The sequence below is a fragment of the Acomys minous genome, assembly GCF_964271855.1.
Source record: "Acomys minous genome assembly, chromosome: 14".
In the NCBI taxonomy this organism is placed as follows: domain Eukaryota; kingdom Metazoa; phylum Chordata; class Mammalia; order Rodentia; family Muridae; genus Acomys; species Acomys minous.
The window spans coordinates 23630879-23644705 of NC_140496.1; the positions used below are offsets into that span (position 1 = coordinate 23630879).

General features: G+C 50.0%; 1 protein-coding gene across 1 annotated transcript in view; it reads right to left on the reverse strand.

Moving 5' to 3' along the window:
• Positions 1-4395: 4395 nt before the first annotated feature.
• BEAN1 (brain expressed associated with NEDD4 1) overlaps positions 4396-13827 on the reverse strand; it is a 46302-nt gene continuing 36870 nt past the window's right edge. Inside the window, exons 3-5 of the mRNA XM_084756449.1 lie at positions 10913-11173; positions 7293-7443; positions 4396-5759 (exon numbers count right to left, since the gene is read on the reverse strand). Coding sequence (XP_084612575.1) covers positions 5423-5759; positions 7293-7443; positions 10913-11173 — 749 coding nt within the window. The 3' untranslated portion in view covers positions 4396-5422. The remainder of the gene's footprint in view (positions 5760-7292; positions 7444-10912; positions 11174-13827) is intronic.

The window sequence follows — 13827 nt, forward strand, 5'->3', positions numbered from 1 at the left end:
TGACGGAAAGGGCTGAGGTGGGTAGAATGTGGTACGTTGGGCCTGGAGGTAGGATGATGGGTAAGGCAGAGGAAGCAGGCTGGAGCCTGATGTTCTGTGAGTATATAGTCCTCTTCGCCTCTTTCTCACCTTTGGAAAACCCACCCTAGAACAAAATCTTTTGTTTACCTTCCTGAGAGTGGCACATGTCCTCAGGCCAGAAATAATAAGAGACCTTCTTGCCCTGCCCCAAACCACAGCCACTAAGAGGCTCCAGGAGAGTCCTGTCCAGGCCAGTCCGATTTCTGGGAGATGTGCTACTTGCTTTCTGCCAGAGAGGGTCTCTCTTCATTCTGTGTCAGGAACCAACCAACTCCAATATGAGACCTTTACTTTCGCTTTCCCAATGGCAGAATAGAGATGCTTTGGTGGCCACAGTCCAGAGAGGCAGTAAACTAACCCATGCCCTTGGCCTTCCTAGACCTAGCCATGTGCGAAGCCTGATTTATCACCTGGGTAATTTAGTTACATGAACCAGTAAGTATTCTTTCTTGTCTCTTGCAATTGAGGAAAGTGGTGCTGGTTGGGGCCCAGAGTCTGTCAGAGGGTCAAACTCTCCCTTGACATTGAAACCAACCTATAGCCCCCTGCAGCCCCTCTCCATGCCCCAAGGAGTCCTGTTGATGAGTGTGGCGCTTTTGTGGCTGAGGCTGTGATGACAGGGCTGCCACCTTGGATTTCTTGGAGATGTGCTGGGCAGACGCAGCTGTGCCACAGCTGGGTGGTCAAAGGTATGCTTAGCCTCCAAGCTCAGACCTCCTAGCCTTGCCTAGTCAAGGGCTCCTGGGCTCCAGAGAGTTAGCCTGGGCCTGGGATGTGTCATGCAGATGAGCGGAACAGAACCCAGGACGATAGATCTTCTCCCTCTGATGATGAAGCTGTGGCCTTTCTGCCCAGGCCCAGTCCCTGGCCAGTCATGCTAGTGTCAGAGCATGCACATGAGTGTGGGCTGCATCAATGTGCAACACCTGGGTGTGCAGATGGAGCCCTTCATGCAAAGGGTACTAGTGTGCGTGTGAAGGTGTGTGAAGCCACTGGAGGAGGGAGTTAAGCAATGCTGCCACATGTATGTACGTGTATGCATGCAATAACTAGCTATACAAACTTGCCGTGTGTGTGTGTGTGTGTGTGTGTGTGTGTGTGTGTGTGTGTGTGTGATTCCTATACAAACTTGGTTTCTGTACGAAAGCAGGCTTAACCCAATGATGGTGGATATTGGGTGAGGTGCCCATGGCTTCTGTAGCCTTACTAGCATCTTGTTCTTTCCCCCTTTGCTTGAGCGAGGTCTGGTCCTCAGTGGTGGCAGAGCCCTTTGGTGCTATCCAAAGCTGGGGACTTTCTGTGTCCACTTGTATGTGTCCACACTCAGTCACTGTACAGCTTTGCTAGCCAACAGCAACCCTGTACAAAGGCAGCCTCCAAACAGCGCTGCTCAGAGCCAGGTACAAGTGACACACATCTGTCACCTCTGGAAGTCAGACTTCGAGGCCATTCAGGCATGGTGTGCCCTGTCTCTTGGCACAGTGGGACAGTGTGGTGGCCCATATCCTTCCAGACTTCCTTCCCCTCCTTCCATTTCCTTGACCAGCCTTTGACAGCATGGCTGTGTTCCAGGGGCTGGTCGCGCTTCCTCCTGGCATACCATCTGAGTAATAGTATGCCCTCACCTGGGGGGATACCAGGCACCCAAAGGTTCACCTTGGGTCTTGTCTCCTGGCACAGAGAGGAGTCACACTCCTTGAAGGACCATGCAGTCTTGAGCATGATGTCCACAGCCCAAGGAGTGTGTGGATGGAAGAGACAGGGAGAAGCCGGAGGCTGATAGTCCTCAGAGTTTAGAGTGAGTGTTAGTGTAGGTGGTCCGGGTGGGATTCAGCACGTGGCTGGACACCATCACCACAAAGGAGAAGGAGCCTCACAGTGGGGCATAGCAGCATATAAAACAGAGAGGCAAGGGTTCACAGAGAGAGGAGGGCATAGCCAAAAGGAATTCCCAGAAAGGGAGATGATGGGATAGCGTCTCCTTTAGAAAATGCACGAAAGATTTCAACCTCACAGAACATCTCAGCGGTAGCAGATAAGCCTAGGATCCAAACGTCAGGTTCAGCATAGGGCTCTGAGTGTCCCACAGCTGTGGGTTTTAAAGTAAAGGGAGGGATTTCCTAGCCGGGCATGGTGGCATATGCTTCTAATCCCACCATTCAGAGAGGCAGAGGCAAACAGACCATCGTGAGTTCGAGGCCGGCCTGGTCCACAAAGGGAGTCCAGGACAGCCAAAGCTACACAGAGAAACTCCTTGGGTAGGGGGCAATTTCCCCATTCTAGGGTGATCTTTGTGATGGAACAGTGGCAGCAGAAAGCCAGCAGGTGGCAGTGTGTGCTTGAGTGTGGACAGTGCTGGACAGCAGGTCATTTCTCCACCAGGGACATAGGATTTCCAGGAGCCGCCTGTGGGCCCCTGGCTCATAGTTGGCCCGAACCCCCACCTCACTTTGTTCAGGATCATGCCCCAATTTCAGGGTGTGATCTTGGGGGCCTAGGCCTCTGCTAGTACAGTGGAGTTTTAGTGGAAGGAAAATGTGTCCAAGAAAAGAAGTCAGGCTCCGTGAGTAAAGAGGTCACCATGCAAAATCTCTATCTGAAGGGTACTAGGTAACAGGAGTGTTTCTGCAGAGGAAGGAAGGAGCATATTTCTGTCTGAATACTGCTTGCCATTTTTCTTGGAAGGACAAGCCTTTGGAGTACTGAAGCCCAAAAGGTCGTAGCTACTTTGTGTATACGGAGTCTACTTTGTGTATACGGAGTCAAGTCCTGAAGCTGGTGGCTCACTGTATTCTCACTAGCATCACACAGGTCTCAGAAAAGTGCTGCCATGTTTCAGTGAGGCACAAAACCACAAGGGCCTGGGGAGGTGGCTTAGTGGGTAAGATGCCTGCTGTGTAAGCAGGAGGACCAGAGTTCAGATCCCCAGGACCACAGAAAGAGCCAAATGCAAGGCGTAGTGGCACATGCCTGTAATTCCAGCACCTGGGAGGCAGAGGCAGGCAGATCTATGGGAGTTCGAGGCCAGAGTCCAGCCTGGTCTAAAAGGCAAGTGCAGCCAGAGCTTTGCTAAACAGAGAAACCCTGTCTCAAACAAAAACAAAGAACAAAAAATCCAAAAAACAAACAAGCCAGGTACAGTAGCAGCATGGGCTGGGAGGTAGAGACAGGAGGCTTCAGAGACTTGGCTGGTCAGCCAGACTAGACCAATAGGACTCTCTAGGAACTAGGGAAGCAGAAGGCAGGAGAATTGTGAGGCAGGCTACATAGCAAAATCTTGTTCCAAAACCCCAAATAAAAGCAGAGGGCCCAAAAAAGGAAGTCCTATGAGACTGACCATATAAATGCACCCCTCTATAGGAGCACCACTGGCCTCACTAAGTCAAATCTGAAAAATAACCAGCTGGGCAAGTCAACATTCAGAGGTAGATTTAAGACTATTTCGGTTTAGAGGGCTCCTCCCGTCTCAACTTGCAGCCATCAGGAGCCTCCAGGGCCCTCACCCACTCCTTGAAAGTGTTACTTCTTTCTCCATCTTTGTTGGTATGATGTATTTATTTTGAATACGGAAAAGATACATTGCTGTTTATTCAGCCTAATCTGGGAAGGAGAAAAGCTGTTCTGTAGATCCTTCCAACATGAGGCGTAGGCAGGGATGTTTCTCTTCCCCTAGCACTTTCCAGAGCTATAAAAACAGACTGTGTTTCTTAAAGAGTCTCATCCCTGGGGTGCATTTTAAAGGCTATACAGTACAGCAGACAGACATTTTTGCCTAGAAAGCAGACCGCCACAAAGGTGGGCAGACCTGCTTGTAAACAAGGTTCCCTCCCCCAGGCAGAGCCTGTGCCACTAGGGTGCTTGCAGGATGCTACAGAACCTGTGGGTGGGGCCCCCTTTCTCGGCTCTGCATCAGAGTAAATGCTATTTCTATAGAAAATAAGATTCAAGATAGCCATCCTTGCTACCCCTCTGCTTAAGAAAGGGATTGCTGAGTTTTCTTAGCCCTTCATTGGAGAAATTGAAATGTGGGGAGGGGGGGCGTCAATGGGGGTCAGTCTGCTGCTTTGGGATGAGTGACAAAAGGTAGCAAGTGGGGTGAGGCAGTGCTGGCAGGACACTCCTCAGAGATGCTTAGCTTTGGCAAGCTGGGTCTTCACAGATCACCTCTGTGACCTTATGTAGTCTCTGATGGAGATGGCTGGAGTGCTCAGGCTAACATCTGAGTCCTCTCTGCTTCTCCACACGTTTCCATGACAGATGTTGGCAGCAGACACTGGTCTTCTCATAGTGGCATGGTGATTTTTTGTGTGTGTGTGTGTGTGTGTGTGTGTGTGTGTGTGTCCATATCCCTTTTATTTTTGTCTCTACTTATGTCCCAGAGAGGCAAAGCCAGAATTCATCAGCTCACTCCCCAGCTGTGAGTTGCCACCCTGGATGCCAGCGCTGGCTCTTGGGTTGGCTTGAGACCTCATGGGCTCAGCTGCCAGGGCTGGTTGGGCACTTACTGAGTGGTGGGCCTTTCTGTGCCTCTGAACGGTGGCTAGGCAACACTGTGGTGAGGCCGCCTGCATCTTGTTTTCCTTCAACTTTCAATCCTGGCATGGATATAGGAAAAACTGCTCCTCCATGACACAGGCCCAAGGGCCTGCCTGTCCTCTTCCGGTAACTTAGGGTGGGTGTCTGAGCTAACCCCACTAGCACCGCCAAACTGGGGACACTGAGACAGGGAGAGAAGAGAGTCAATGAGCTGTGAGGACGTCCAGGTCATGCCTAAGCCACCAGACCTGTTGTTATCCACCCTGTAAGTGGAAGGATGGTGACACTGTGGCTCTTTTGCCCTGGCGTTGAGAGGGAGGCACGGTGCACAGTGGGACCTCGTTGGGACCTGTCTCAGCTCCCAGTGGGACAAGCCCTGGGGCAGGGGTTGTGGCAGGAAGCTGACCAAGCAGTTTCTGCAGGAGAATCTGATTGTGGCCACAGCCTAGAGGACGCGGGGTGGGGGTGGGGGGAGGGGCGAGGGAAGAAAGTAAGAGTTTCTTGTCTCATCTCAGCCTAGCACTGTTCAGAGTGGCACCAGGCAGGGGAGGAAGAGACACCAGCTGGGGGCACTTCATCTAAAGAAAACCTTCCCAGGTGAGTGTGTGTGGTAGTGGGACCTGTGTATATGCAGGTGTCTACATATGTGTGGGTGTGGTGTCAGTGTATACACTTGGGGAATGTCAGTATGTGTTGATAGTCATATATATATATAGGCATGTGCATGAGTTGTGTGTGTGCACCTGTGCGCCTGGAGGAGCTAGGGTAGCCCAGAAAGACCAGTAGGACTTATGGACTGGGTCGTTCACACAATCCTCTCAGGGCTGGCGGTTGGAACCTGGGTTGGGGTGTGTGAGCCCTGGGAGTTACTTGGCCGTGGTTCTGGTTCTGGCAATGGCAGCAGGTCAGACGGGGAGCCTGTTCCACACACAGCTTCATAAGGTGGCAGTGTGTCCATGGAGACAGTGTGGAGGCTACCCTGGCCCTGGGTCCTCTGCTCCTGCTGCTGATGTTGGCTGTGGCCACTGCCTGAGTCAAGGGCGCCATTCAGGATGGGACAGGAGTCAGTCAGCGAGTAGGGTGGTGGTGCATCCGTGGGGACATACAGCTGGGTGGCTCCTGGTCCCACACACTCGTCATAGCTGTGAAGGAAGAGTTTTCACACAGGCGGTTATGGATCCCACAATCTTAGAGCAGGTAGAAGAGTCTATAGGTGAGCTACTTCCCTCATTGTAGAAGGCCTTGCGTATGCTGGGATTCAATGAGACCATGCTAGTCCCCAAGGAGAGACCATGCTAGTCCCCAAGGAGGGCCATCTGACACCCTCAAGCCATGGATCTTGGGTCAGACACATGTAGCAAGTCCCTACACCCCTCTCTCTGGAGGATTTAGATTCTCTGGAGCAAGAGCAGGGCCTGTCTAGGGAAAAGTCCCAGGTTGGGCACCATGAAGGGGTCATGTAGGATCCCTGAAACCTTAGCTGCAGGACTGAGGGCACCTGCTGCTTCTCCCAGAGCCTCTGGTGGGAAGGAAAAATGACATATTTTCTAGGACCAGAGTCTACAGTAGGGAAGTGACAGGGCTCTGACCTGCTCTAAATGGTGGTAGCAATGGGGGTCCAATGCCCCCAGTGAAGGCTGGCCATAGGATGGGCTTTGGAATCTGGGGATGTCCCACCCCGAGAACAGAGGAGCAGTGATCTTAAATCCTCTTCCTCAGGCTCTACAATCTACTTCCTTGGATGGGTCATTCAATTTACTGAATTTTTCTTGGTGGGAAGAAGGCACTTGGGTAGTTGGGAGCTCCCAAGGGTGTTCCGTGAGAACATGCCCACCTCCCTGTCCCCTGTCCCCCAGGAAGCTCTGTTGCTTTAACCTGTATGGGAAGGAATTGGGCCCCATGGGGGTACCCCTCTGTCCTTGTGGTTCATCTAAAGGGCAGGGACCACAGGGGCTACTTGGACTGGCGTAAAGGTACACAGGCATAGAGTCTGGGAGGTGGTGGGGTTCTCTGTGAGTCAGGGCTCGGTCAGGGATGGGTTGATGAGAGCCCATTTTGCTTGGGCTCACTGAGATGGAGACCTGGATGGGCCTAAGGCAAGAGTGTGCAGAAGGCAGAGACAGGACTGGAAAGGCTAATAGCAGGAATGTGAGAAGGTGGGGACAGGACTTAAGGCTGTGCAGAAGCCTGGGACAGGAAAGGCAGGCTGACCGCACAGCACACAGTTGAGACCCAACAGATGATATGGGCTAGCCAAGCCTGAGGACTCTGTGGCTACACCCCCAATGTGTGAGAAATGCTGACCTTGGGGTGGGCATGAGCTCCTGGTATCACAAATAGGAGCTCAAGGGAGTTTTCTCCCTAAATGGATACTGGTGCCACAGCCATGATCCTGGACATCCCACGATTCCTGTCCCTAGGGAGTCCCTGTCAGAACTGACTGAAGCTTAGGAAAACTGTCCTGAGACTACCCCCAAAACTATGAGGCTCCCCTCCCATCACCCATCAGCCTGAAGCAGGCCAGCTGGTCTCTGTAGTCCATCCTAGTGACACCTCCCAAGTCATGTCCACCCTCAAGGGGATTTGCTTGGTCGGAGGGAAGCAGTTCTTCCCATGGGTGGGAGACCTTTTTATCCAGGGGCTCCCCTGCTCTCCCCACCACGGGGCGACCTTACCCCGGTGGAGAATCTGGGTACAGCTCCCTGAGCACTGTGACATCCACATCCCCATCAGAGCTGATGTCCAAGGGTGGGGGCCAGTCCTCAGCAGGGCTACAGGCGTACGGCATCCTGTGGCTGGAGTGGCTGTGCGTGTGTCCTCCTGACGCTGTAGAGAACAGAATTGCAGGCAGTGCTAAGGATTTCCCACACAGTTGTGGTTTATCCAAGGCTCACAAGTCCCCCCATGACCATCTTCCTTACTACACACAGCTGCCTGTATCCCAGATAACACCGCCAGAACGTGGAGCACTGTGCAGTTCTGGGAGTGGGGGTCCCAGGTAGGAGACAAGGCTTGTCCTATCACAAGGAGCCTCCAGGATGGATGACAGCTTAGCCTAGGGGAGCCTTGGCACTGGGTGGTTCTGCTAAGCTTTGGCAAGTTAGTACGGAACTATTGGAGAAGAGAGAGGTCTGCTTAGCACACACGTGACTCCAGAAACTGCTTCCCACTCCCCATACAAACTCTTCCTTAGTCTTGACCCAACAGTAATAGAAGAATCTAGATCGGGAACTGTATTCACAGGTCCAATTCTGGAGTTATTCACGAGAATCAAAAAACTCTCAGAGGCAAATATTGCAGACACATCCATTCATCAGTGGTGGCTCTGCCTGTCTGGTGGGTCATGACCTTTATTTTATCCTTCCACATTGCCTGTCTTTTTAAGGTTTTATATAATGAATATTATTACTTTTCTACTAGCGAAAATAAGACCAATAACAGGCAGTGAGACAGAAGCTGAGATGAGATTTATTCCCTTTCAGGAGAGCATGGAAGGATGTGGAAAAGGAAGGCTAGGAGAGATGAAACAACGGAACAAGCCAGGCCCTGGGCACTGGAGCTGGGGTCCTGTACTGCCAGCACTGCCCGGAAGGATCTCTGGGCTCAAACAGACTGGGAGCCACTTGCAGAGCGAGCTGGAGGTTGTTGCATTACTTGTGTCCCCATTCCTGGCTTGGGAACTATAGTACTCCTCTCAGTTCGAAGCCTTGCCTCAAAGACCCCTGAAGGTCGCTCCTTGTGTCGCCTCTGAAAAACCTTCTCTGGGCTGGGTGCAGGTGGGGCGAGTCACATACAGGCCCTGCTCTCACAGATGTCACCCTTGTGACTGAGGCTGGAGGTGTGGGTATGAAGGCAAGGAAGAAGGGGTTTCCTGGTTCACTTTCCTGGGAGGGAGAAGGAAGACTGGGGATGTTTTCCCACAGGAAGTAAGCAGCCTTTGGAGCCAGGCCCAGGCAGCTTCAGAACAGTGGCTGGGCAGAGGTAGAGCATATACCAAAGCGTGGATGCGGTAGGAGCAGGAGCAGGTGCATGGGGAGGGAAGCAGGCACTGGTGGGAGGAGCAAGGGGGCATGAGGGATGTACTGGGGCTGCCGGTTAAAGCAGTACCTGGGCTCCTTGTGCGAGCATAGGCCATGTCAGCCTGGTATGGGCTCTACTCTTGACTTGTCTGCTAGGGAGAGCTTGGCCCCTGGGGAGACATGGGGCCTGGGCTGGCTGAGCTTCCTTGTCTGTCCATGCAAACCTGCTGACTTTTCCTTCTAGTCCTAGCTGGTTCGGAGAGCCTGTCACCCACTAACAGGCCATCTTTCTTCCACTGATACACCTCTCAGCCTTGTCTAAGGTCTGGCCTCTTGTTTGTCTCTAGACTCTTTCCAGAGGAACAACATCTAGGTCTGAAGGGCCCTTGGGATCCAAGTGTTTGCTGGACCCAAGCCCTGCTACACCCACAGGTGGCCAGTTAGGGCTGTTGCAGGGGCCAGTCTGAGTGCACCCAGGGCAGCTACCCAGTGCTCTCATCTCTAATCTGCCTCTTACAAGAGGGTTGACCCCCAAGTCTGCTGGTCAACTCTTCCAACATTAATTTTGGATCAGCAAAATTGAGGTGGGGGCAAAGCCAGCCACTCAAGAGGAGGATGCTGTACAATGAGACTAACCCCTAACCCCTAACCCCTAACCGCTAACCCCTAACCCCTAACCCCTAGCCCCTAACCCTAACATGCAAAGGAAGTTCCAGGGATCAGCAGGTCCTCTTTCCCACAGTCCTCTGTGCTGGCTTCAGGTGATCCAGCCCTGCTGGTTCTTCCTTGCTCCCAGGCTCCTACTGCCTTGGATTGGAAAGGCCCCCAAAACCTTCAGCTACAGTGAGAGTCCTCCCAGCATCCTGCACTTGATGGGGAAGTCTGTTCCCCCTATGGAAGCAGGTGGTCTGTAGTCTGGGTAGAGGCCCTGGCTGCCCCTCTGCAGACCCCTGTGGGCCTTCTTGTTCCTGCCATCCAACACTGACTCAAAATTGAGCTATTCGGCTTCATTTAGACCATGGTGGTCCCCGCCAGGAATGAGGTGGTCAGGTGGCCATGTTCTGTAACAATTCGTGCATTCTGACAAGATGGGCACTCCAGGGACTGGTCCCCCTGCCCCAAATAGCCACCAATGGATGACAAGAAATCCTGAAATAATGTGTTTTTTCTTTGTGGGCTCTCAGTGGTATATTTTCACTGCTCGTTCATTCCTCCATCCATCCATCCATCCATCATCCATCCATCCATCCATCCATCATCCATCCATCCATCCATCCATCATCCATCCATCCATCATCCATCCATCCATCCATCCATCATCCATCCATCATCCATCCATCATCCATCCATCCATCCATCCATCCATCATCCATCCATCCATCCATCCATCCATCCTACTATCCACACTCCCACCTGTGCCCTAAGTTCTCATTTATCCATCTTTCCATCCTTTCCTGACCCAGATCATCATGCTCTCTCAAGCATGCCACTCAGTCCACCTGTGAATCCATCCTTCTACCCCTTACTCATCTATTTCTTTGTCTGTCTAGCCATCATACCCATTTGTCTGTTCATCCATTCCCTCTGCACGTCTATCCGCCAACCTATGCATTCAATGTGCCCTTCTGTGGCCATTCATCTACTGGCTTATATATATTCTACCCACCAATCCCTCTCTATCCATAATTCACCCACCCATCCATCTCTCTATTCATTCATTTCTCCTCTCATCCACACCTGCACTTACTCACCCACCCACCTACTCACCCATCCCTTTCTTATCCACTACATAATTAACCCTTCCATTTATCCATTCACCCAGCCTTCCATCTCTTCACTCATCCATTTTACTCACTCTCTACTCACCCATCTCTCTACCCATCCCCAAACCCACCCACCCACCTAACCATCTCCCCATTCATCCTATCATCCACCTACCTACCCACAAATTCATCTTTATTCATCCATCCCTCTATGCATTCATCTCTCCACACATCCATCCATCCAGATGCCAGCTGGGCCAGTGTCAACACTGACCCAACAGTGGCAGGGCTTGAGGAGTATGACAGAGTCTCCAAGTCGCCTTCAGCTTCTCCCTAGGGTCCTTCACGTAGTAGACCACAGGCCTTTCATGCTGTGGCGGACATGACAGTGGACACCTGTGAGCTCTTCCTGATGGACCAGGATACTTCCCTGACCCCATAGAAGAAATCCCTCCCCCTGGACACCCCCTTAAACCAGCCATAATGGCATGAGTAGCATGACCCAGAGCTCACCGTGGCTCTGCTCGTATTCTCTGTGTCTGTGCCGGCGGTGGCGGTGATGATGGTGGCGGCGGTGGCGATGGTGGTGTCGCTGGATCCGGGCCTGTCTGTCCCTTCTGATGCTTCCCACAATGATGGTGATGCAGGAGAGGGTGATGACCACACCTATGACAGCGCTTGCTACCAGCACTGGGGATACCAGCAGGTGGTTGTGCTCAGAGCTCTCGGAGAACGTGGTGGGGTAGAAGTAGCTGGTACGGTTGTATCGTGCTACTGTGGACAGAGAGACAGGACACTGAGATGGTTCCCAGGCCTGCCATGCACCTTCCCCCTTCACCCCTGTCGTCCTGGGAGACATTTATCCCTTAATAAATGGAGGATAGTGAGGGTAAGGCTTTTCATCCTGGTTGGTCCTGCATCTCCACCCAATTGCTCATAGGGGCTTCTCATGTTTGTTGGTTACCTTCCTTCATTTCCTCTGGCCCCTCTGCCCCAGGAGCTCATCTAACCCAAAGACAGGAAAACTCAGATAGGGCAATGGATATGACTAGTTTCAGGAGTCAGCTGACTCAGGGCTTCTCCGTCTCTAACTTCCGAGGCTGGGATTGTATGGCCTGCTCGGCATTTGTTTGGGTTCTGAAGATCTGAACTCCAGCCCCCAAGCGTGTGTGGCAGGTGCTTTAGCTACTGAGCCATCTCTCCAGGCGACACGCACACTGCTTGATGATCTGACGTGAGGGTGCCAATGTAAACTGATTCCTGGAATTCCGTGGGGGGCAAACATTGGCCAGTGTTCACAGGCCCTACTGTGTCTAGGCTCAGTGCTAAGAGCTCATTTCTTCTTTGAAGCTTTGTTCATTTAAGTCTTCCCATTCAGCACGAGGGCACTGAAGACTAAAAAGCTGTTGATAACTCACGTGCTGACATGTAACCGAGGCAGGCTCTCTCTGGGTGGTGGTTCCCTCACTAAGTCAGACGGAGATGGATAAGAAGCTCATGACAACAACGGGGGAAGGGAAAACGGAACTGAGTTATGTAAGAGCGTGAGGTAACTCAATTCTCACTGGTATTAATCTCTACAAATACGAGGTGGCCTTGGTAAAGTGTATGTGGTAAGCCCTAGAATGAAGACGGTGGAAAGTATTTTAAAGAGATGCAAGTATTATACTGCAAAGTATTTGGTTATAGCAAAAAAGGAGAAAAGACATGAGACACACAGACAAAAGTAAAATGGCAAACATAAACACAGCTGTGCCAACTGTTGTGCTGAATGTGATCTGATTAACCAACCTGACCAGGAGGCAGAGACTGTCAGTCTGGGAAAAACCATAACTATGTCTGTAGGCATCTCCCTTGGGAGCCAGAATTAGCAAGAGAATGGAAAAATATATACTATAAAAACATAATTATAAAATAGCTACAATTATTAGGAAAAGAAGAACAAAAACAAAGTCATTAGAAATGTTTTAAAAACTTATAATAAAAGAGTGAATCCATCAGGAAGCCACAAAAACTAGAAATGCAAAGTCCCAAAATACATTAAACAAAGGCTAAAGCAAAGGCTAAAACACTGAGAGGAAACAGACACAATACGACATCAGCTGGAACTTCAGTACTCCATTTTAAATAAAATTAGAGAAAAGCCAGGTGTGGTGGCACATACCTGTAATCCCAGCCCAGGAGAATCATAAATTCAAGGCTAGCCTGGCCTACGTCGTGAGACCAACTCACTAACTAACCAATGAGTCAGCCAAACAACAAATGGACAAGTAAGCAGAAGATAAAAAGAAAACATAAGGCTTGAACAAGATCATAAACAAGTTAGGCCTAACATACACCCACAGCACTCCACCTAAGAGAATGTGCATTCTTATTTACCACAATGGAATGAGAGCTTTCTAGAAGGGGCCCTATGCTAGGATGTAAGATGAGCCCCAATTCATTTAAAATGATCAAAATTGTGCAAACTATGTTCTTTGATTATAAGGAAGTTTAGAAGTGACTAACACCAATACCAATAAATAACAAATCAGAGAGAAAAGCATAGGGGAAATTCAAGCACATGCTGAGATGAGTTAAGGTGAAACCCAGCAGGTCAAACCCTGTGAGAAGATGCTACTGTAGTGGTTAAAGGAAATTTACAGCTGTAAGGGCCTATATCCTTTCAAAAGGGATCTCAAGTCAACAAATAGCTTCTACTTTAGAATACAGAAAGAGAAGAGCAAACTGAAGTCTGTGTTAGAAGAAGGAAGAAAAAAAAAAAGATTACAATAGAAATTCATGAAACAGAAACTCAAAAGGCAAAGATAAAGTCAGAAAGGCCATACTTTAAAAAGATGAACAAAACATATGAGCCGTAAGCAAGAATGACCAAGGAAGGGAGGGTGGAAGGAGAAGGTTCAGAATACTAAAATCAGAAATGAAAGAGGAGGGGGGCTTTACTATAGACCCAAAAGAAATACAAACTGTATTCAAGGAATACAGTGAACAATTAAATGCTGGCAAGTTGCCTATTATGCATGAAATGTAAAAATTCTTAGACATATACAAAACTAAACAAATAGACTCAGGAGAAATCAGAACCTCTAAGCAGATTTGTCACTAGTGAAGAGACTGAATGACTAATAAAAACAATTACACAAGGAAAAATCTAGCACGGGTCTGTTCTGTTGATGAATTGTACCAAACATTTAAAGAATAAATAAGCTTAATAGGTACAAAGTTTCAGTCTTAGAAGATGAAAAAAACTTCTGGAGATGATAGCTACACAAGGTGTGGACAGACATAATGCAATTCATCTATATAGTTTAAATCATTATTCATATATATGAAATAATGTCAATTTCCAAAGTATTCTAAAAAACAATAATATATGTGAGAATGCTTACCAACTCATTATGTAAGGTCATCTTCACCTGGGTACCAAA